The 25,179-nt window shown below is 39.7% G+C and overlaps 1 protein-coding gene across 3 annotated transcripts in view; it reads right to left on the reverse strand.

The window, feature by feature from the left end:
• ryk (receptor like tyrosine kinase) overlaps positions 1-25,179 on the reverse strand; it is a 134,634-nt gene that overhangs the window by 61,732 nt on the left and 47,723 nt on the right. For all 3 annotated transcript variants that reach the window (XM_069896502.1, XM_069896504.1, XM_069896503.1), the window contains 3 exons: positions 17,420-17,500; positions 11,665-11,790; positions 6,968-7,054 (listed from right to left, as the gene is read on the reverse strand). In XM_069896502.1, the coding sequence (XP_069752603.1) occupies positions 6,968-7,054; positions 11,665-11,790; positions 17,420-17,500 (294 nt within the window). The remainder of the gene's footprint in view (positions 1-6,967; positions 7,055-11,664; positions 11,791-17,419; positions 17,501-25,179) is intronic.

Here is a 25,179-nt window from a genome sequence, read left to right on the forward strand (position 1 = left end):
GAATGATCTTCCGAATGAGATAGTTGCGGCAGGTTCCCTTCTGTCATTTAAGAGAAGGTTGTATGTGTACATGGAGGTGAGGAGGTTGAAGGGTTATTGGCGGAGAGCGGGAGGTTTGAGCTTGAGGAGTCATTCTAGTGAACCGGTACGGACTCGAAAGTCCGACATGGCCTGTTTCTGCTCCGTAAATGGTTATATGGTTATAGGGTTGTTAACTCAGCCTGCGTCATCACAGGCACCAGACTGGACTCCATTGAGGACATCTATATGAGGCGGTGATTTAAAAAAGCAGACTCTATCCTCAAAGACCCCCACCACTCAGGCCATGCCCTCTTCACTCTGCTACCATTGAGAAAAAGGTACAGGAGCCTAAAGACAAGCACTCAACAACTTCTTCTTCTCCACTGCCATCAGATTCCTGAATCATCAATGAACAAAAGACACTGCCTTACTTTTCATGCACTATTATTTTTATTTATAGTAATGTTGCCTGCTCTATGATGTTGCCACAAAGCACCAAATTTCATGACTTGTTCATGACAATAAATTCTGATTCTGAACTTGCTGCCATTTGGTTTCCTTTCCTCTTGCCAACATCCATTTTTCTCGAGTTGACTCTAGGGAAGCAGTGAGCCATTGAAATGAAGTACTATTCAGAACATCTTCAAGATATCTACTTTCACTTATTTACGATGGTAAATTATAATTCAATACTGTTGCCATTTCTCCATCAATTTCAGTGTTCTTTGAAGCTTGACTGCCTTACCACAAATACCTTCCGGCATTTTTTAATCACTTTGCTGGAGTCAGGTACACAGCTCAGAACAGGGACCTTTGGCCCAACTTGTCCATGCCACCCTGCTGCCTATTTCAGCTGATCTCATTTGCCTGTGTTTGGTCCATGTGTCTGAAGACCATTCCCATCCAGTATTTATCTGAATACATTTTAAATTGTTATTGCACCTGCCTGTCATCATCTAATTCCACATACACTCCACCCTCAGGTCTCTTTTAACTCTCTCTGCTCTTACTTTTCACCTATCCATCTAGTTTTAAACTCCTCTGATCTGGGAAAAGGCTGTAGCCATTCATTTTCTGGGTTGCTCACGATTTATATACTTCTGTAGAACCCCTCAGCTTCCTACATTCCTCTAGTCCTGATAACATCCTTACAAATCTTTTCTTCACCCTTCTGAGAGCTGAGTCACTAGAATCACAATACTCCAAGTCCAGTCTCACAAATGTCCTGAATAGTTGTAATAAAATGTTCCAACACTGATGCTTAAGTGCCCCAACTGCTGAAGGCAAGCATGTCAAACACCTTTTTCACCATCCTTGTCGACCTGCGATGCTCCCCAGAGCTGCTCCCTCTCTCCATTCCCCACTCCCTTGAGCCACTCGAAAAGGTGCAAAACTGGATGTGTGTGTGTGGAACACAGCAATATTCCTTCATTCAAGTTCAGCTGGAAGCAAAACTAATTTAACACAAAGCAAATTTCATTCACTTGGAAATGGGATTTACCTCATATACTCGTAGTTCAAAATATACCTTAGAGGGCAGAAAAATTAAATAAAAGCAGGAGACATGGATCAAAGGCAGAAGTTGAGAGGAATACATAATAGTTTTATGTTGAGAAAGATTCAAGATGCTGTATTTGACAAATTATTTTATAACCACAGTTTTGGCAGAAAAAACAATTATTACTGATTATTTTTAAATCTCCTGAACTATTTGAAGAATTATTTAAAAGAAACCCAGTTTAAATGACAGTTTGCAGCCTCCAAATGCCTGCCTCAAATATTTATACAACAAGGGATGATTTTAACAAGGAATATCCAACAAGGGATGATTTTATCACTTCTACTAAATAGTTTGTTCTACTGGTGGTAAGAATGATCGCACAACTCCTTGAGATGATGTCTTGCTATTGGTATCAACAACTATGTCACCCAATAACAAAATGCTTTCAAACCATAGAACACCACAGCACAGAAAATAGGCCATTTGGCTCTTCTAGTCTGTGCCGAAACATCATTCCACAAGTCCCAATGGACTGTAACCAGTCCATAAGCCTTCAAACCTCTCCCATCCACATATCTATCCAATTCATTCTTAAAACTTAAGAGTGAGGCCGCATTTATCAAGTCAGATGGCAGCACGTTCCACTCTCCCACCACTCTCCGAGTGAAGAAGTTCCCCCTAATGTTCCTCCTAAATCTTTCCCCTTTCACCCTAAAGCCATGTCCTCTTGCATTGATCTCTCCTAATCTAAGTGGAGAGAGCCTACTCGCATTTACTCTATCTATAACCCTCATAATTTTGTAAGCCGCTATCAAATTTCCCCTCATTCTTCTACACACCAAAGAATTAAGTCCTAACCTGTTTAATCTTTCCCTGTAACTCAACTCCTGAAGACCTGGCAACATCCTAGTGTAAATCTCTGCACTCTCATTCTTTCTGATATCCTTCCTGTAGTTTGGTGACCAGAACTGCAAACAATACTCCGATTTAGCCTCACCAATGTCTTGTATAACCTCACCAAAGCATCCCAACTCCTGTCCTCAATACTTTGATTTATGAAGGCAAAGATGCCAAAAGCTTTCTTTCCCGTCTACCTGTGATGCCACTTGCAGGGAATTATGAATCTGCATTCCCAGATCCCTTTGTTTCTCCGCACTCCGAGGGAATATCGTGTCAGGCCCATGGGGATTTATCTACCTTTATAAGGAAACAGGCACCTCCTCCTCATTAATCTCTACATGTTCCATCCCACTATTGCTTGCTTCCCTTCCTTCCTTCTACAACAAAAAAAAAATCAAGTCTCCCACTGATTGAGCTGCTGTCTCTTTTGGGATTAGTTATTTTGTTTTCATTGTGACCGATTTTTCTCCTTTTTGACTTTTATGGGTTTTTTTATTGTGTAATTTTAATGACTAACTCATGATTTTTGCTGCATTTCCAGGTTTGAAGATGCCATCCCTGATCTGACATGCATCAACGTAGTTTTTTTTTGGGAAGGAAGACGGTTGATCTCATTGCTTGAACTTTTTCTGTGGATTGTTTTTTGATAAATTATCATTAGTTATGTTCGTACATTATGTACTTCAAGCAGAGAGAATCAAAAACTGAAATTACATAATGTCTGCATTTCAGTATTTATTTCATTTGTAGTAGCATCAGTGTGGCCCTCCGTTCAACCACTGACACACCATCCGCATGCATGGCAAAAGGTTGCCTGCCCCTAGGTTAAATATTGGTTCGAAATAGCAATGATCATCTTTACATAACTCTGCTGTATTCATCTCAGACAAATTGACTAACAAATTTTGTTCAACTATCAGAAAATCCAGGTCAGGATAGTATTGTCCAGATCTCCAGAAATTAATGGAAAGATTATTTTTCTTTCAGGCTTATTTTCTTGGGCTTGAAGTAGGCTTTGAAACGTTGCAAGATTTATAATAACTGTTCTATATATTATGCGATCATTATTGTAAAATCAGGTGATGAGTAACATTCATATTTGTCTTACTATCCAGGATTTCCCAAAACATCCTCCATTTCCAGCTGCATTTCAACACTTGAAATTTCACACAACTAGCTAACATAAATAGCAACCAAGCAAGATAAATGACCGGTGCTAGTCAATAGCCTATAAATGGCACATGGCTGACTCCATGACCTGAAGGCCCAGCCTCCCCCAATCCCCCAAAATATGTTTCCTGGAAATGAACACAAAGCCCATCAGAAAAATGAGGCTCCTGGTCCATAGACAGAAGGAGAGGCAACAATAGGTCGCTTTTGCTCTTCATTTTCTGGGATTCAAGTTGCTCTGCAAAACACACTCACTCTCTTTCTCTCCATGTCCACTGATCTGTGGAGAAAGCCTGTAGATGAGTGAAGGAATCGAGGAACTGACTGACCATTCATATCCATGGATACTGCCTGACCTGCCGAGTCCCTCTTGCTTTTCTTTGCTTGATCAAGACTGCAGCGTCTGCAGTTTTTGCATTTCTCTAATAAACTGTCAGTCTTAAACAGGAATATATTACCAAAATGCATTTTACCCCATCCTTTCTGTTGATTAAATTGTTTCAACATTTCCAGAAATTCATTCCTTTAACAAATCAACAGGTGATAGATTACAGTCCTTTATCTTGTAAATTCCAGTGGTTTAATGGTTCATTAAAACACCAATTATTATATTCTACTTGGGTCAGAAAACAGTGAAGGTGTAAACAATTATTACGTGAATTGACCCTGGAGGATTAAAATCCCAGACCTGATGGATTGCACAAGTAACTTTGCAAGTAGTGGGAGAGACAGAAACAAATTCCGTATTAGCATTTAAGAATAAGCCTGTTTGCAGTGAGCAATGATCTGTATTTATATACTCTACTCTGCCTTTATGATACAATACCACCAAAGGAGATTTTTTTTGGTCTGAGTATTCCTCTGCTCATGCTGAGTGAAACAATTGTACATTACAGAAATTATTGTTCAATGTGGTTTTAAGGAGGATCTTAAATGGAGAAAAAGACTGAGAGATTTTAAGGAGGGTATTCCAGAGAATGGGAACAATGACAAGAGACGTGGCTGTGTGATTGTGGTGGATGGTGGTATGGAGGGAGAATTTTTTTCTTTTTGTTTTGAATAAAGCCAGAGTAAGAGGGTCAAGCTGTTTGGAGCAAATCATAGGCTAATTAAGATCATGAAAGGAATTAAGCAAAGGATGTTTTGGAATGACAGAGGATGAGAGGTGACTTAATGAAGTTATACAAGATTATGAAAGACAGATAAGAGTGAGAGATAGCAGCTTTTTCCCATGGAGAGCACAACAAATATCAGAGGACATCTGGTAAAGATGAGAGGAAGAACATTTTGGGGCGATGTCAGAGATTTTCTTTTACATACAGGTAGTGGTGGGTGCCTGTAATCCAATGCTGGGGGTGGTGGTGGAGGCTAGAACAATAGGGATATTCAAAAGACTCAGGCACATAGATGTAAGAAATATGAATGCGAGATTGGGATTAGACTGATGTAGAGTAGGTTTACATAGGTTGGCACATCATGGGGAGTAGGGCTGTAATGTTCCAGAATATTTATTAAAAAAATGGACATAAAAGGGCTCAAAACAAGATGATCCTCACACATTCAACGGCAATCCTACATTGAACAGAAGTGGAATAAAACTGCTGCACTTGGGAGATGAGGAAATCTAGGTAAACAAGAAAATATGCAGACTGGGTCCACGGCAGTGCACAAAAGTGCTGGAGCACAGGAAGTAAAAGGCAGTCAACATTTCAGGCCTGAAACCTTCCCAAAACACTAACTGCCCTTTATTTCCTATGAAGGCTGCATGACCTGCTGAATTTCCTCAGCATGTTTGTGCAATGTAGTGAGGAAATTGAATGGAATCATTACTCAAAAATTGCCAAGAAATTTGCCAGGAAAAATCAAAGAGTCAGCAACTTCTGATTAACCAAACATTTAATTCTTGAAAGTAACAGGAAGAGCAGACAATAAAAAAAATATAATACATTTAAATATAGACATTTTTTTTTGTAAAGCACATATTAGATTCAGAACATCCGAGGTCAGGAGATTAGAGGCAGGAAACAACAAAGTGGCCACATAATGGACGACTGATACGGGTTAAGTAAAGTTACCAAGCCTGGTGAAAGATAGGAAGAGTTGGTCCATGATTTGGAGTTGGAGATTAGAAGCACAATTTCAAAGTTTAGAACTGTGGAATACAGTGAAACTGAACATAGTGAAAGAAAATATCAAGAAAGAAAGAAATTTTATCACAGCTAAGCTTGAGGTGATATATTTTCCAAGGAAGACTGAATAAATCAGCCATACATTTTAGAAAAAAATCTAAACAGGAGTGAGAAGTCTGGAAATAGGAGCAGATGCCAATTCATCAACAAGGACAAAAAAATCAAGTGGTTTTGAAGTGGAGGGAAGTCTGCAGATGCTGGGATTGCAGTGGAATACACAAAAGTGATTGAAAAACTCAGCAGGTCATACAGCTCCTAGGAGAGTAAAGGGTGACCAATTGGGGTAAAAAGGAAAGCTGGAGCCCTTCATCAAGCAGAGAAGAGAAAAAGGCTTAAAAGTGATGAGCTGGGCGTAACTCTGAATGGAGAGGGATGGGTGCAGCGATCTGGAGGAAAGGAGACAAAGAGAGAGGGGGAGAGAGAGAGAGACTAGGTGGAGTTTAACTGAAGGTGAAGAAGTCAATGTTAATGCTGTCTGATTGGAGAGTGTCCTAAACAGTCCTTCCAAGTTGAGCACCATTTGTGAATCTGCAGGAGTTATCTACTGCATTTGATACTCCTCGACATTGGGGAGACTGGACGCAGACTGGGGAGACAGTTTCATCGACCACCTTTGGTTTGTCCACTGCAATAACAGAGACCTCCAGTGGCCAACTATTTTAATTCCACATATCATTCCCACAATGACAAATCCACATCCTCGAGCTCTATCAAAGCGAGGCTACCTCAAATTGGAGGAACAATACCTCATTCTTTCTGAGCACTGACCAACCAACAGCATTAACATCAATTTCTCTAGCTTCCACTAAACCACCGTCCCCAAATCTATATCTTTCCCTACCCCTCTTCCCCTTTCCTCCAGCTCGCCACCCCCTCCCCTCTCCATTTCGAGGGATCCCCTCCTCATCACTTCTCAGCTTTTTTCCCTTCTACCCTCTCACCTATATCCCACCTATGACCTCTTGTCTGCTAGTATGTGCTCCTCACCCTGCCTCTTCTCCTTTCCCCCTCCCCTCATTTTTATTTGTGCCTGCCCACTTTTTGGTCATAGTTTGACGAAGAGCTCAAGCCTGAAATGTTAGTTACTTTTTACTCTCTTAGATGTTGCGTGACCTGCTGAGGTTCTCCAGCACTTTTGTGCATTTCATGGTTGACTTCTGAGCTCTGTATTCTATGATCACCTTACCTTTGACTGTTTTGGCAAAAACATATTTTTCTTTATTTGGATCTTTCTCATCAACTAAAATCCCAAGAAAGATACGACCAAACGTGCCTGAAACAAGAAATTATAGAGAAGTTAGGAAAAAAGTAATTGATAATTTAAACTTCAGTGTGAGTTTTTGAAATCCATGCAAATTCTGTTTTGCTGAATTCAACTTGAGATTGTTCCAAATTAGTTCTGTGTGCAATATTCTTTCAGAAAGAATTTCAGTAGCCAAGATTTCATTGGACCAGGAAATGCTTATTCTCAGCCACTTCCACAGTTTGCTGTTCACTGTCCTGTCTCAGACAGTCATCAGTTTGCCAGGTTCTTCTGCACCCTTACCTTTTGACTATATCTGCAGATAGTCAGAGATAATTTTGCTGCTGACTGGCAGTTTGACAATTTAGATCAGTTCAATGATCAGACACTTAATCCTGTAGTTTTCAGTGATTATGAAACAAGTGGTGCTTCTTCTTTCTTTCTTCTTCTTCTTTGGCTTGGACGAAGATTTATGGAGGGGTAATGTCCACGTCAGCTGCAGGCTCGTTTGTGGCTGACAAGTCCGATGCGGGACAGGCAGACATGGTTGCAGCGGTTGCAAGAGAAAATTGGTGGGTTGGGGTTGGGTGTTGGGTTTTTCCTCCTTTGTCTTTTGTCAGTGAGGTGGGCTCTGCGGTCTTCTTCAAAGGAGGTTGCTGCCCGCCGACGGTTTGAGGGGATATCAAGTGGTGCAAAGTTTTGACAAAGGGCCTTCTACAGCACAGATGCCACGTGACCTGCAGGATGATTCTGCCGTAGCTCCAAAGACTGCATTATACAACAGGAGCTACAACTGAACTTACTGTGGAGCATTTGGGGTGCTGAAGACATAATGGACAGTGCGTTAAGTGAGCTGGTCAAGGGCAAGGTCCAGCTGCACAAGCAGGAAAGCATTGGTGACAAGCAGGATGAGGAATGGGCGCAAGCTGGGATGCAAGAGGACCCTATGGCCACCCCTTCAAACAGATGCCCCATGTTGGGGGGGGGTTGGCCTCTCAGGGAAAATCAGCAACAGCCTGTGGATCTGCTGAACAACAAGGGAGAAAAAATGTTTGATATCTAAAGCGATTGGGATCAGATTAAAGGGGAGCATGTAGGATTTTCTCTGGTCATGACCAAGACTCTTGAACTGTATGCTACCCCTCAGGTGCAAGGGTCATGGAAAAAAAAGACCTGGATTCAAAGTAAATAGCGATGTCCTGAAGAGAGTTCACATTACAGAAGAAGTGATGCTGAAGGTCTTAAAACACAAAGATACAAAAATCCCTGGGACCTAACTAAGTGTATCCTCAGAAATTAGGGAAATGTATATCATTGTTAGCTACAGATGAAGTGCCAGAAGATTGAAGAGTGACTAATGTGCCTTTATTTAAGGAAGGTTGAAGAAAATTGTAAGTAGATTACTGGGGGAAATTCTGAAAACACGATCAACATGCATTTGGAAAGGCAAGGTCTGATTCAGCAGTCAGTATGATGTGCATGACAAATGGTGCCTCCCAATTTTAATTGAGATTTTTTTTGGAGATAAGCTATATAGACTTTAGCAAGGCCTTTGACAAGGTCCTGTACTCAGATTGGAGACCTGTGATCAATGTTGAGTCCACACTTGTCATCTAGATTAACAAGTTGGATGATAATGTAGCTGGTTAGTAAATTTGTAGATATTACAAAATTAGTGGTTGAGATGACTGTTAAAGTTATCAGAGATTACAAGAGGATTAAGGTGAAGTGGGTCAAGGATAGAATTTAATTTGGACAACTGCCAAGTGTTATATTCAGGTAGGTTAAAACAAGGCAGGATTTGCAGAATAAATGGTATGGCCTTGAAGAGTGATGTAGTACAGAGACCTCAAGGTACATAGTTCCCAAAAGCAGTGACAAAAAGTAGATAGGATGGCCAAAAAGGCATTGCCTTGCTTGCCATTGCTCAGCGCACTAGATAGACAAGGTGTCGGTGAGATCACATGTGGCATATTCTGGTAGTTCTGGTCATCTAGCCATAGGAAGGATATAATTACCTTGAAAAGATTAATAGGAATGTTATCTGAAGTTAAGGGTGCAAGGTTGGGACTTTTCTCCCTGTAGAATGCGAGATTTATAAAATCATGCAGGGCACAGATTGTAAATCTTTTTTCCCAGAACAGGAGAGTCTAAAACTAGAAGGCTTAGATTGAAGGTGAGCGGGGAAAAATCTAAAAAGGGTCTGAGGAGCAACTTGCTCACAGGTGATAGACACATGAAGTGAATTGCCAGTGGAAGTGTTAGAGTGGGTACAATTACAATATTTCAGATGTTTCGACAGGTTCATGGACAGGCGGGTTAGAATGATTATGAGGCAAACACAGGTCAAGTAGACAACTTTGTCCAGCATAGACAAGTTGGGATGACGGACCTATTTCCTTGCTGTAAATCTCCTCGACTGAGTCGGGTAGCAAAGCTGCTGTGGATTGAGGAGAGTGAAGATCCTGTAGTTGCGGGACCTGGCAGTACCAATGACAAAGGTTAAAAAAAGGACAGTGATCTTGCAAGACTTAGAAATTAGGTAGCAAGATGGACATTGGTTAATTTCCTCAGTTCATCTTACTACCCAATTGGGACCTCTAAGGTTGTAATCCTCGGTATAAAATAATAAGTCAGGCAAATGTGTGGTTAAAGGATGGGATAGGATGGAAGACTAGATCTGTGTATCATTGGGAATGTTTCTACATTAGGTAAGCTGTATTCAAGCAGGATGTGTACACCTTAAACAGAATGGTGCAAGACCTTGCAGAAAGATTTGCTCATGCTGTTTTTGAGTGATGTTCAGTTAAAAATAGAAAAACTAGACGTCCTGTAAGCAAGAGTAAAGAAAGGTACAATAAGGCTGACAGGAGAACTAGCAGAGTAAGGTGAAGCAGAGGTCATCACATAGAACCACTGAGACATGAGTGAAAGGACAGGACTACCAATTCCACAGTACAGAAGTTTCAAGAGTGGTTGGGTCAAATGTAAAGGAGGGGTGATTTGAATTATTGGTCAAAGAGACCATCAATTCAGGAACACAGGAGGATGTTTCAGAAGGCAAAAATGAGATACTTGTTATTGAGAGGAACCAGTGAGATACCCTGCATCATCTGTCTATTCCCTTTCCCTCTCCTGACAGTCACCCAGCTACCTGCCTCACCTCCTAGGTGTGACTTCCTCCCTGCTACTCTTGTCTATCACCCTCGCAGCCTTCCAAATGATATGGAGTTCATACGGCTCCAGTTCCCTAAATCGGTCTGTGAGGAGCAGCAGCCTTCTTTCATGTGTAATTATCATGGAAACTTGGCTCTCAGATTTCCCACATCCTTCAAGAGGAGCATACAATTGTCCTGGCTGCCATTCCCATTGCTCAGAATATATAAGACCTTACCTGACCACACCTGCTCTAACCTATACTTTTTTTTAAGGAAACCTTTTTTATTCCCAAGGGCTGCCATCACCTGCACTATTTTCTCAGCCTCTGGTCAATATTCTTATGGAATATTAAAGGATATTATGGGGTACAAAAAAATCAGATATGATCTTGTTGAATGCTGGAGCAGGCATTCTTGTGTAAGACTGCAAAATAGCCACTCTTACCAATACCACCACAGGTTGATTTGAGGTCAGCGTCAACAATTGTGAATAATATAATTATAATGGAACTAATAATCAAAGGTTAGACAAATGAGTGAGTCACAGACTCAAAATCAGCCCCAGAAGTTAATTCACAATTAAATAACGTGGATTGAAACTCTAGTCTCGGTAAATGAAGGCGTGAAGCTCAGTGATTGCTAGTTGATGAATGTATTCAGAGAAGGAAATCTGCTCTTATTTGGTCTGTCATAAATGTGATTCCAACTTCATATTCCAGGCTCCTAGCTGCCCTATGGTAGCTAAGCAGCATGCTCATTTAAATCATGATTCAAAAACATACCTAATGGGTTCCATTAAAAAACATGTCAGGCATATGCCCCAGCCCCCTGATCCCCCTCTGAAATTACTAAATAACATATTCATCCAAACCTTGATATCACAACATACCCTGCTGTACAAAACAAAAACAAAAAGACTAGATGTGTGCACCCGGACAATTGACCTTGCAATCTCGAGACTTATATCCAGGGACGTGCCTAGACTAAGAGTTAATCCAAACTAGTCAAGCCAACACAAAACCAGCCAATGCCCTATGTGTCCCAATTATGATCCCTGGGAATTTTTGTCCAACCAAAAATACAACACAATGAAAGGCGATGTGCTCGCTGTATCAACAATGCAATTATGTGTAAAGAATGAGTCAAGTAAACAGTGGGCGCACATTTAATGATCTACGACTATTTTTCTAAAATGGCTTGCACATAATACACAATAGCTCCAAACATTACGTGACATTCTGTAATTAAATAGCATCAACATTTATAATATACATTCAGAAGTATAATACCTCGGATATTTTTGTTTGGCATTCAATTAACAAACAGGTTGATAAATTAATATTGCTACAATTCGAGTGCACACCCATTTTCAGACTTGGTCCAGCTTCTGAAATTTCCCAGTCCTAGTAGATGGGAATGACTGGGAAAATAAATCAATTCAAAAGCTTTTACTGAAAACTTCAAATAACTCAAATGCATTACCTTCCTGAAGAACATCTTTGAGAGTGACCCTCTCTCTGGAGATAGCTATGTCCTTCACTTTAGCTTTTGCCTCTGCTAGTGTGACACTTTTGAGATCATTCTTTTCTATTCGGAGTGTTGAGTAACCTGGAAGAAAAGGTGAAAGGCAATAACCCACCTGTTGACTCACCCACAATCCAAAGCTATTTATCTGTAGGATAAGATAGCAAAACACAAAAGATCAAAAAAAAGCCAGGCCCATCACAGGCTCCAATCTCTCATCCATTTTAGATATCAATGTGAGATGCTGCTTCTAAAAGGTAGCCAACATCACAAAGGACCCCCATTACCCTTGTCACAACCTCTTCGGGCAAAAGGTACAGAATACTGAAGACCAAAACCTCTCGGTTAAAGAACAGTTTCTTTACAATGGCTATCAGGCTCCTGAACCTCCCCTTGGCATGCTAATCAGACACTGCTCCAACATCACAAAAGGACCGTATGCACTATCGCCAAGTCAATTTTTACCAATTGTAACTTTGAATTTTTTTTTCATTTATTATCTCTTTTCAATTTAATGTAATGGATATAATCATAGTTTTATTTTAATCAAGTACGTGTGCAGTAAGGAAGAATTTGGTGCACATATACATTGTACAATGTGTATAACAACAAACTGATCATCATACTAATACATGGAATATTTTCCCATTCAGCAGATGGAGATGTGTGTTGCGAATCAAATTGTTATTGAAATCCTTATTGTGCTATTTAACTAATCTTAAGTTGGAGAGGAGCGAAAATAGTCAATGTTAAACAATAAAGCAGCAGCTATTATTTTATAATAAATAGGCAGTATATAATTAGAATATCACTCCATTCAGATAACACCAGTTGAGCATATATAATTTGCTTACAACTGAGAAATGCTATTCCATAGACTATTATTTCTAATTGTTCCACGATGAATGTTTTTCCAAATCTAATACTTCTGTTCTTTCCCTTGGACAACTACACGATTTGTGCAAAACTGCCATGCATGAAGCTTATGAATGCAGAGGCACAGTGGAACAAGGCAACTGAACCTGACCTCACCAGAGCAGCTATTGAGCCGCAATGGAACAGGGGATCTTCTACAGATGTGTAGTGGAAAGTGTGCTGACCAGCTGCATCATGGCCTAGTATGGGAGTACCAATAGCTCTGAGCAGAAAGTCCTCCAAAAGGTAGTGGACACTGCCCAGTACATCACAGGCAAAACTCTCCCCTCCATTGAGAAAATCTACTTGGAATGCTGCCATCTGAGAGCAGCAGCAATCATCAAACATCTAAACTATGTAGCACATGCTCTGTTCTTGCTGCGACCATTAGGAAAGTGATATAGGTGTCTAAACTTGTACAGCTAAACAACAAACTCAATCAGACATTCATTTAAGGACTCTTACTTTGCACTTTTTTTATTATCAATTTTTTTTCTGTCGCGCACAATTTGTTTACATTGCTCTCTTTTATATAAGTGTATTTTTCTTGAGTACAGTTTGCACTGCCAATAAGTAGAAATTCATCCAGGCCTGCAGGAAAAAGAATCTCAAGATTGCATACAATGTCATATCTGAAATCTGAAAAATCTGAACAGGCAAACCAGGGAGAGCCTAAGCCAGTCTCAGTGTTACACAGAGCCTAACCTCACCAGTGCAACTGCTGATGTGCAGTGTAACAGGGCAATGGGGAGAGTTCTAGATGGCCTCAGTGCTATACAGAGCCTAACATCATCAGAGCAACTGTTGATGTGCAGTGGAACAGATTAATGGGGAGAATTCCAGGCACCCTCAGTGTTAGAGCCTGACCTCACTCAGCCAGCTGCTAATGGAAAGGCCAAACAGCCTCCTTCCCAGAACCATCTCCATGCTTTGTCATATCACCACCCTCAACATTCTTTTATGTTACTTTTTGAACACATTACACAATATGGCAATAAACTGTTAAGTCAACTAGTTGAATGACAGAGTTTCACAGCACAGGCCTTTCGGCACAACCTGTCCATGCTGATGAAGCTGTTGACCTGAGCTGGCCCAATATGTCTATATTTGGCCCACATTCCTCAAAGCCTTTCCCATCCATGTACCTGTCTAAATGTCTTTTGAACAGGGCAGTTGTATTTGCCTTGATCATTTCCTCTGGCAGCTCAGTATATATATCCACTGTCCACAACCTGCCCTTCAGGACTTTTTAAAATTTTCCCCCTAATCTGAAGCCAATGATCTCTAATTTCAGACTCCCTACCATGGGATAAAGACTGTGACAATTCACCTTGTACATTCCCCACGTTACTTTTGTATGCCCTTGAAACCTGGAAAAGGAATGTAGGTATTGGAACCCTGAAAGTGGAAAGGAAGCACCAGAACTGGGCCAGCAAATTGGAGAGAGGCCTGGCAAACATAACCTGGTATGCCAAATGCATAACTATCAGACTTCCACATAGTGGTATAGCAAATTATCAGAGCTTTACTCCACTGCAGGTTCTAAAAAATGTAAGTGCAAGAAATTTTAAATCCTCCCAAATGATGAATGATAAAAGCCAGATGTGTCTAACGTTTCTCATGAAATTACACATCCTTTGTGAGTACAAGTCTTGCAAAGCTTCTCTGAACAGTTTTATTAATCGGGAAAGCAATGCAATTCCTTTCCTCCAAGAGACCTTTACAATGAGATTATTAATTAAGCCTTTCAAATCACACATAGACAAATTCTAAGTTTCCTTGTTGGTTCTATTATGCATTGTTCCAAGAAAATGCCCAATATGTGCCATGAGCTCTTCCTCAATTGACTTTTGCCAATTAGATTTCCCCAATGTATATTTAGTCATAGAGTCACATAGCACAAAACATGCCCAAGCCTACGGCCATACTAGCCTGAAAATGCCCGATCTCGTCTGATCTTTGAAGCTAAGCACAAAACATGCCCTTCAGCCCATCTTGCTTATGCTGACCAAGAAGGCATTGTGCCCAAGCCCCATTTGGACAATATCCTTCCAAGTCTTTCCTACCTGTTCAATCTTTTCAATCTTTTTTGAACATTGTAATTGTATCTACTTCTACAGTTTTCTCTGGCAGCTTGTGTGAGATACAGATAACCCTTTGAGTGGAAAAGTTGCCCTTCAGGTCCCTTTTAAATCTCTCCCCTGATACCCTCTCACTCTCGACTCATCCACCCTGAGAAAAAGATTATGAGAACAGATTATCCATGTCCCTCAGGATTTTATAAACCTTAATCCACTCATCCCTCTGCCTCCAACACTCAAGGGAATAAAGACCCTGCCTATCTTACCTATCCCAATAACTCAGCCCCTCCAGTTCTGGCAACATCCTGGAGAACTTCCTCTGTACCCAATCATATTTATTTATGTCCTTCCAACAGCTTGGACCAGAACTGCACCCAGTGCTCCAGGAGTGGTCTCACCAACGCATTCTATGGCTGAAGTACTGTTGCTATTGTTCACCACCATGTTCACGTGAGCTGCTACTTTCATGGAATCAAGTCTCTGTGCCCCATGATATTAGTGTTGAACAAACATCTCTAGGATCCTGCCATTCACAGTGTAAGTCCTGACCGGCTTTGATCATCAAAGTGCAACACCTCACACTTGTCAGAGTTAAATTCCAATTGCCTTGCCTTGGCCCACCGACCCAACTAATTTAGGTCCTGTTATAAATTTAGATATCTTTCCTAAATGTTTTGTGTCATCCACAAATTTCTCAATCAAGTTAACTACGTTGCTGTCCAAATCATTAATATAGATGACAAACAGCAGGCTCCCTTGAAGCACATTAGGGGACACCGACCTCCAGTTAGAAAGCAAACCTTTACGAATGCCTCCACCTTGTTCCATGAAGCAAGACTTGCATGCAACTGGCAAGCTGTCCTTAGATGTCATATGATCTGACCTTTTAGGTGAATTGCTAAGTGCAAGCTTACTAAAGTCCAGATATACAATGAACGTCCTGCCCTCATCCATAGTCTTAGTCACTTCAAGAACTTATTAGATATGAGACATGATCTATCATGCACAAATTCATATTATTGTTTATTGTTATAAACACTGTACAAATTCTTACTTGCTGCAGTCAAATGGGTATTTGCAAAGAAAAACTGTAATAGCCAACAAATTCAATGAAATTAAGAAATAATAAGTACATAATATAGATAATAAATATCTATTTAGAATATTTAAGATAAATAGTGCAAAGGGGCTTGCAAGAGTATAGTGAAACAAGGAGAAACAAGTTCAAGTGTCTGATGGTTGGTGGAAAGAGCTGTTCTTGAACCTAGAGGTGCTGGTCTTCAGGCTTCTGTATCTTCTTCCCAAAGACAGCAGTGAGACGAGGTTGTGACCAAGGTGATGCAAGTCCTCGATGAAGCAGCACCTCACAAAGATGTCTGCAATGGACAGGTTGTCAGAGCTAGGTTTCCTACCTTCTGCGTTCTCAGACACTTGTATTGCCAAACCTAGGCTGTGCTATCCAAATGTTGATAGATCCCGTCCCTTCCTGTAATTTTCCAACCAATGACACCAGGCTCTCTGGTTTTGACCTATTTGCCCCATATAAATAATTGAACAACATTCACCACCCTCCACTCTTTTGCACTTCACCCAAGGCCATAAATTATGTAAACCTATCAGGAAGGGCCTCTGCAATTTCTTCCCCAGCTTCCCACAAGGTGCAAATATGTAACCGGTCAACCCGTAAATTGGTGCCAATGACCTGGCCTCTTCTGCTACTCTCTGATAGGTCATTACCCTCAGCAGTATCCAAAACAGTAAATTTCTTATTGAGGGGAATGGTCATGGGGAACTCTGCACTGTCTGCTTTCTTAGTTTGCCATGGACAGGCAAGGGTCAAATATAAAGGTAGCCAGTTTTTTTTTGGGGGGGGGCGGCTGAAATGTGTCTAATTCAATGTTAGGAGTATTAGGAACAAAGGGGATGAACTTAGAATGTGGATGAACAGGGGGACCTTGGGTTCCAAATCCATATATCCCAAAAGGTCACCCCACAGGTTTATAGGATAGTTAAGAAGGCCTATGGGATGCTGGGCTTCATTAATGGGGGAATGAGTTGAGGAGAACAGAGGTCAAGTTCCAATTCTACAAATCTCTTGTGAGACCACACTTGCAATATTGTGTTTGGTTCTGGTCCCTCATTATGGGAAAGATGAGAAGCCATGGAGAGGGTGCAGAGATTTACCAGAATACTACCTGGAATGGAACACAAGTTTTATGAGGCAAGGTTAGCAGAGTTGAGTGTAAAAGAATGAGAGGAGACTTAATAGAGGTCTACAAGATTATTCCTACCCTGGGAAACAGGCAGCTTGGGCTGATGAAGAATTAGATTAAAACATATGATCAGGAAAACTGATTCATTCAAAGTCAAACAAAAGGAGATGGTAAAAAACTCAAAGTTGCAAAGAATTTTATAAATAATTAAAGGTGACTTCAAAATGAGTAAAAAAAAAATTATGTGTTCTATGTACCTAAAAGAAAGAGTAGTAATCGTAGTAATAACAGTGGGGAATGATCCTTCAAACAAGCACATTGTTCAGTCTTCACAGCAGAAGACAAAAAGGCAAAAGAAAAAAAAAAATCAACATTAAAATCATAATTCAAAGAACCTTTTCTGGGATTTCCAAACTATTTCATTTGATTTGACGGGTGAGAAAAATCACCTCTGTTATTTGATAGAATTTCCAGAGTAAATTTGCTGCTGTCAATAATGCTCACCTGGTTTTTTGGAAACTTGAGTGATACCATTTTGCCGTTCCTCCTCAGGATTGCACCCAGGAAGTTCCTTCAGATCACTTCCTAATGAGGACAGGAAGTTGTGCATTAACCTTATTTATTCTCTCTTTGAACAGAACATTTATTCAATATACAAATACCATAAAATATTATGCTTTTTGAGTCAGAAACAAAAAATGCAAAAGAAAAGATCAGAGGAAGAACAAAATGGTCTGTCTTGGCATTGGTGAACAAATTCAACATAATCTCTGCCACAACAAGACACAGGAATTTGCACATCGATGGGCATTGATCAAACTGTTTCATTGAACACCAGATACAAGAAGTTTTTCTGAATCAGTATGTTGAGGAACCAAGGATAAAGAAGCAATCTTTTTTAATTTTTTAAAAATTCTTCACACGATGAACCATATTCATCAAAATACACACAAACATTTCCCTCTTGAATATACAGTGTCATTTTCTCCCCTTTCTCCCTTCCCTCCCACCCCCAAACCCATTAAACGTTCATCATATACAATACAATAAACCCATTAAACAATGTCATCACACAATGAAAATAAATAAGAAAATTGTGTCATCTACTTCTACACACTGGATCAGGTCATTTTGTCTTCTTCTCATTCTATAATTTTAGGGGGTGGACGTCCGCGGTAGGCCCTCTCTGTTGTGTTTCATGTACGGTTCCCAAATTTGTTCAAATAATGTGACTTTATTTTTTCAATTATATGTTATTTTTTCCAATGGAATACATTTCTGTGTACCATTGCTGTACTATCAGGCTTTCTTCTGATTTCCAAGTTGACATTATACATTATACATTTTTTTGCTACAGCTAAGGCTCTCATAAAAAATCTTTTTTGCGCTTCATCCAGTTTGAGGCCTAATACTTTACTTCTTATATTACTTAGAAAGATCTCTGGATTTTTTGGTATGTTGCTTCTTGTGATTTTATTTAATACCTGATTTAGATCTTCCCAAAACGTTTTCACTTTCTCACATGCCCAAATTGCATGTACTGTTGTTCCCGTTTCTTCTTACAGCAAAAACATCTATCTGATAATGTTGGATCCCATTTATTTAACTTTTGGGGTGTGATATATAGCCTGTGTAACCAATTATATTGTATCATGCGTAACCTCGTATTTATTATATTTCTCATAGTTCCGGAGCATAGCTTTTCCCATATTTCATTTTTTATCTTTATGTTTAGATCTTGTTCCCACTTTTGTTTGGGTTTATAGCTTATTTCATCATTTTCTTTCTCTTGCAGCTTGATGTATATGTTTGTTATAAATCTTTTAATTATCATTGTGTCTGTAAGCACATATTCAAAAGCTGCTTCCTTCTAGTAATCTCAGTCTGCTTCCCAATTTGTCCTTTAAGTAGGTTTTCAGTTGGTGGTATGCAAACATTGTACCATGAGTTATTCCATATTTGTACTTCATTTATTCAAATGATAATAAATTATTTCCCAAAAAACAATTTTCTATTCTTTCAATTCCCTTTCTCTCCCATTCTCTAAAGGAAAGGTTACCTATTGTGAAAGGGATTAGTTGATTTTGCATCAATAATAATTTTGGTAGTTGGTAATTTGTTTTTTTCCTTTCTACGTGAATCTTTTTCCAAAGTTCCATAGATTCGGGGGAGGTCCCTGAGGATTGGAGAGTGGCTGATGTGGTGCCGATTTTTAAGAAGGGAGGGAGGGAGAAAACGGGAAATTATAGACCGGTCAGCCTGACGTCGGTGGTGGGGAAGATATTGGAGTCTATCATAAAAGGAGTAATAGCAGAACACTTAGGCAGAAATAATAGTATAAGGGCTAGTCAGCATGGATTCCTTAAGGGTAGGTCATGCTTGACTAACCTTCTGGAATTTTTCGAGGATGTGACAAAGAGGGTGGACTTGGGAGAGCCTGTGGATGTGGTGTATTTGGACTTCCAGAAGGCCTTTGATAAGGTACCGCACGGGAGACTAGTGGGCAAGATCAGGGAGCATGGTATTGGAGGTTAAGGTGCTGACATGGATAGGAAATTGGTTAAGAAATAGGAAACAAAGGGTTGGGGTAAGCGGGTCTTTTTCAGGATGGCAGGATGTGATGAGTGGAGTGCCGCAGGGATCGGTATTGGGTCCTCAGTTGTTTGTAATTTATGTAAATGATTTGGATGAGGGGATTATTAATAACTTGAGCAAATTTGTAGATGACACGAAACTGGGTGGCGGTGTGGGGTGTGAGGAGGATGTCAGGAAAATGCAGAGGGACTTGGACAGGTTGGGGGAGTGGGGTGCTGAATGGAAGATGACGTTCAATGTAAGCGAATGTGAGGTTATCCATTTTGGGGGAAATAATAGGAAAGCTGAGTATTATTTAAATGGAGACAAGCTAGGGAATGGGGAGGAGCAAATGGATCTGGGAGTACTTGTTCACCGGTCACTGAAGACTAGCATGCAGGTTCAGAAAGCTGTGAAGAAGGCTAATAGCATGTTGGCTTTCATAAAGAGGGGATTGGAGTATAGGAACAGAGACGCCCTTCTGCAGTCGTACAGGGCCCTGGTGAGACCCCACCTGGAGTATTGCGTCCAGTTCTGGTCTCCAATTTTGAGGAAGGACATACTAGCTATAGAGGGTGTGCAGCGCAGATTTACAAGGTTAGTTCCAGGGATGGCGGGGTTGACATATGCTGAAAGGCTAGAAAAACTGGACTTGTATCCGATGGAGTTTAGAAGGACGAGGGGGGACATGATTGAGGTATACAAAATTATCAGGGGGATAGACAGGGTGAAGTTGGATTACTTGTTCCCAATGATGGTGGAGACGAGGACTAGAGGGCATAGTTTAAGAATACAGGGTAGGCCCTTTAGGACGGAGATGAGAAAACATTTTTTTACCCAGAGAAGTGTGAATCTGTGGAATGTTCTGCCACAGAGGGTGGTAGAGGCAGATTCGCTGATTATGTTCAAAAGAGAATTAGATAAGACTCTAGTGGGCAAAGGAGTTAAGGGTTATGGGGATAAGGCTGGAAAGGGGTACTGATGGTAGTGATCAGCCATGATCTGTAAAATGGCGGTGCTGGCTCGACAGGCCGAAGGGCCTACTCCAGCTCCTATTGTCTATTGTCTAAATGTTGAGCAGATGGTGCAGTACTGGTGAACTTCTATATTGCACAAGTTTTTCATCCCACTTATAAAGTATATGCTCTGGTACCTTCTCCCCTATTTTATCTAGCTCTATCTTGGTCCAATCTGGTTTTTCCCTTGTTTGATAAAAATCTGATAGATATCTTAATTGTGCTGCTCTATAATAATTTTTAAAGTTTGGTAGCTGTAAGCCCCCTTGTTTGTACCATTCTGTTAATTTATCTAGCGCTATCCTTGGTTTCCCCTCTTTCCATAAGAATTTCCTTATTATTCTCTTTAGATCATTGAAGAATTTCTCGGTTAAGGGAATGAGTAACGATTGAAATGGGTATTGTATCCTTGTGAATTTATTCATTTTAATGCAATTTATGTTAGTGGTAATTCTTTCCAATGTTCTAAGTCATCCTGTAAATTTTTCATTAATGGCTGATAATTTAATTTGTATAGGTGGCCTAAATTATTATCTAATCTAATACCTAGGTATCGGATTGCTTGTATTTGCGATTTAAATGGTGATTCTTTTTTAAACTGTGTAATCCGCATTACTCATTAGCATTGCTTCACTTTTATTTGCGTTGATCTTGAACCCCGATATTTCACCATATTCCTTCAATTTCTTATGTAATTCTTTTATTGATATTTCTGGTTCTGTTAAGTATACTATGATGTCACCTGCAAATAAACTGATTTTATATTCCTTCTCCTTTATTTTTATCCCTTTTATTTTATTTTCTGTTCTTATTAGTTCTGCCAATGGTTCTATTGCTAAAGCAAACAGTGAGGGAGATAGTGGACATCCCTGCCTAGTTGACCTGCTTAATTTAAATTGGTTCGATATATATCCATGTACTGTCACCTCGGCAATGGTCCGTTATATAATGCTTTAATCCAATTAATATATTTCTCTGGTAGGTTGAACCTCTGTAATACTTTGAATAAATAATTCCATTCTATCTCGTCAAAGGCTTTCTCTGAATCAAAAGCAACAGCCACTGTTGGTATCTTATTTCCTTGTAATGCATGGATTAAGTTAATGAACTTACAGACATTGTCCGTTGTTCGTCTTTTCTTAATAAATCCAGTTTGATCTAGTTTTACTATTTTTGCTACACAGTCGGCCAATCTGTTTGCTAATAGTTTTGCTATTATCTTATAATCTGAATTAAGTAGAAATATTGGTCTATCTGATGCTGGTGTTAGTGGATCTTTCCCTGTCTTTGGTATTACTGTAATTATTGTTGTTTAACATGAATCTGGCAAGTTTTGTGTTTCTTCTATCTCGTTCATTACTTCCAGGAGAGGAGGAATTAATAAGTCTTTAAATGTTTTATAGAATTCTATTGGGAGTGTGTCCTCTCCAGGCATTTTGTTGTTCGGTAGCTTTTTTAATATATCCTGTATTTCCTCTATTTCAAATGGTTTTATCAATTTGTTTTGCTCCTCTTCTTGCAATTTCGGTAGTTCAATTTTAGCTAAAAACTCATCTATTTTGTTTTCTTTCCCTTGGTTCTCAGTTTGGTATAATTGTTCGTAGAATTCCTTAAAGTTTTCATTAATCTCTATTGGGTTTTATGTAATTTGTTTGTCCTTTTTCCTTGATGCCAATACAGTTCTTTTAGCTTGTTCTGCTTTAAGCTGCCAGGCTAGTAAACGCCAGTGCGTTTTTTCTCCTAGCTCGTAATACTTCTGCTTTATTTTCATTATGTTCTTCTCCGCCTTATACATTTGTAATGTTTCGTATTTTTTTTTGTCCGCCAATTCTCTTCTTTTTGTTGTATCTTCCCTTGTTGCTAGTTCTTTTTCTGTACTTACTATTTCCCTTTCCAGCTGTTCTATTTCCCGATTGTAGTCCTTTTTCATCTTAGTTACATAACTTATTATCTGCCCTCTAATGAAGGCTTTCATTGCATCCCATAATATAAATTTGTCTTTCACTGATTCCGTATTTATTTCAAAGTACATTTTAATTTGGCGCTCAATAAATTCTCTAAATTCCTGTCTTTTAAGTAGCATGGAGTTTAATCTCCATCTATATGCTCTTGGTGGGATGTCCTCCAGTTCTATTGCTTATAACAGGGGATCAGATAGCAATCTAGCTTTATATTCAGTTTTCTAACTCTCTCTTGAATATGGGCCAACAACAAAAACATAGCAATCCTTGAGTATGTTTCATGTCTACTCAAATAATATGAGTATTCCTTCTCCTTTGGGTGTTGCCTCCTCCAAAAATCCAAAAGTTGCATTGATTTAACCATAAAATTGGCTACTTTGTTCTTTTTTGCTAGTCTTTTGTCCAGTTTTATCCATCTTTGGGTCCAAATTAAGGTTAAAATCCCCTCCTATCAATATATTCCCCTGCGCATCTACAATCTTCAAAAAAATATCTTGCATAAACTTTTGATCCTCTTCATTAGGTGCATATATATTGACCAAATTCCAGAATTCTGAATATATCTGACACTTTATCATTATATATCTCCCTGCTGGATCTATTACTTCCTCTATTTTGATTGGTACATATTTATTGATTAATATAGCTACACCTCAGGCTTTTTAATTATATGATGTTGCCGTTACATGCCCTACCCAGTCTCTCCTTAATTTATTATGTTCCACTTCAGTTAGATGCGTTTCCTGTACAATTGCTTTAGCTATTTTTTCTTTTTTCAGTAAATTTAATAGCCTCTTCCTTTTGATTTGGTTATGTTTCCCCATTTTTATCTCTCAGTTTTCCTTTTTTGAACTCAATGTATGACAACACTTCTAAAACAAAATACTTCAACCACTCCCACATCTAAATTCCCTTAACCCCAAGTTTCCCCCCCCTCTCTGAGTCGCCCCTTGACTCTTGCCGGGAAACCACAACTCCCCTCTCCATTTGGATTGCGAACCTGTTCGCAAGTGTCAACTGATTTCACAGTGACTGTTATTCTCTCCCACCCAACCCCCTCCAGAAAAGACTTTTTATCTTCACATTAAAACAAAGCTCCCCCTCTTTTCTTCTCTTTTTACCCCCTCCTCTTCCCCCCTTCTCTCTTACTTCCCTTTTCTTCCCTTCTTTAGTTCTTACTTCTACATTATTTTTACATCTTTATATGTAGTTTGTCATCGTTCTTCATTCTTGTTACATCTCTTCATCCCTCTTTCTGTCCTGCAGGCGTTCTACAAATTCTCGTGCTTTCTCCGGATCCGAGAACAGTCTGTTTTGCTTCCCCTGTGATAACTATTTTAAGCATCGCTGGATATCTTAACATAAATTTATAGCCTTTTTTCCATAGGATCGATTTTGCTGTGTTAAACTCCTTCCTCTTCTTTAGGAGTTCAAAACTTATGCCTGGGTAAAATAAAATTTTGACCCTTGTAGTCCAATGTTTTTTTGTCTTCTCTAATTTTATTCCTTGCCTTCTCCAATATATTTTCTCTTGTCGTGTGTCTCAGAAATTTTACTAAAATGGATCTTGGTTTTTGTTGTGACTGTGGTTTTGGGGCTAGTGTTCTGTGTGCCCTTTCTATTTCCATTCCTTCCTGCATTTATGGCATTCCCAGGACTTTTGGGATCCATTCTTTCATATTTTTGCCTTCTTCATCTTCCTTTAGGCCCACTATCTTTATATTGTTTCGCCTACTATGCCTGAGCCATTTCTCGTTCTTCCACATTTTCTAATCTTTTCCCTATTTCTGTCATGACCCTCTATTCTACTCACTTTTTCTTCTGTACTTTTCATTTCACTAAATTCTAGTGTCAAACATCCTTTTAATGCTTTCATTTGTTCTTGAAAATTTTTTAAATCTATGTACTGTCTATTCATTTTACCGTCTATTCCTCTGTGCAGAGCTTGGCGTTCTTCTTCTTCTGTGTCTGCTCTTGGGTTTGTGTCTTCTACTTCTCTTCCTTGTATCTGTCTCTTCTGACTTTCTTTTTGAGATGCTTGCCTCAGTTTGTTGGGTGTTTTTTTCCATGGCTTCTTAATGTTGGTCCTCTTCTTCTGGGCTAGTTATCTGTTTGGTTTCCTGTTGCTGTATTTCTTTCTTATCACTCCCTTTCCCATTGCTTTCCTCTTCTTCCAGCTGAGAGCCCTGCTGTCAGGCATCTCTCAGCTGGTCATGCTGTGTAGGTTCACTCCACAGCTGGACCTCCCTCCCGTTGGTGTTCTCCTTTTCCTTGTTGTGCACCTCTGTTTGGCTCAGTGAGACATTTTTGCAGTCCCGCGGTCGGGAGGTTGCGACCCTCCACTAACCTTGGGGAGCGGGCTCCTCTGTCCACAGCGGGTCCCTGCTTCTTCATGCAGGTAAGGCCTTTTCCTTTCCCTTCCGGCGTCTTTCCTTCTTTTTCCTGTTCTTTTTGGTTTTTTTCTTTGGTGCCATTTTCTTTCTTTTCTCCACACCTTTATCTTTTATTTGTGGAGTTTTATGTTTCTTGAGCTTTGCGTTTTCTTCACTCTTTTTCTTCTTTTCTGGAGAGGGCTGGTATTCTCCTCCCGGCCACTACTCCATCACGTTACTCCTCGATGAAGAGGCAATCTTGAATCTTTTTTTGTGCGCAATTTGAAATAGTTGACTGATAACACTGTCATCAAGGCTTTGATGACAATGGCTTTGAGAGG

The sequence above is a fragment of the Narcine bancroftii genome, chromosome 9 (genome assembly GCF_036971445.1).
Source record: "Narcine bancroftii isolate sNarBan1 chromosome 9, sNarBan1.hap1, whole genome shotgun sequence".
Lineage (NCBI taxonomy): Eukaryota > Metazoa > Chordata > Chondrichthyes > Torpediniformes > Narcinidae > Narcine > Narcine bancroftii.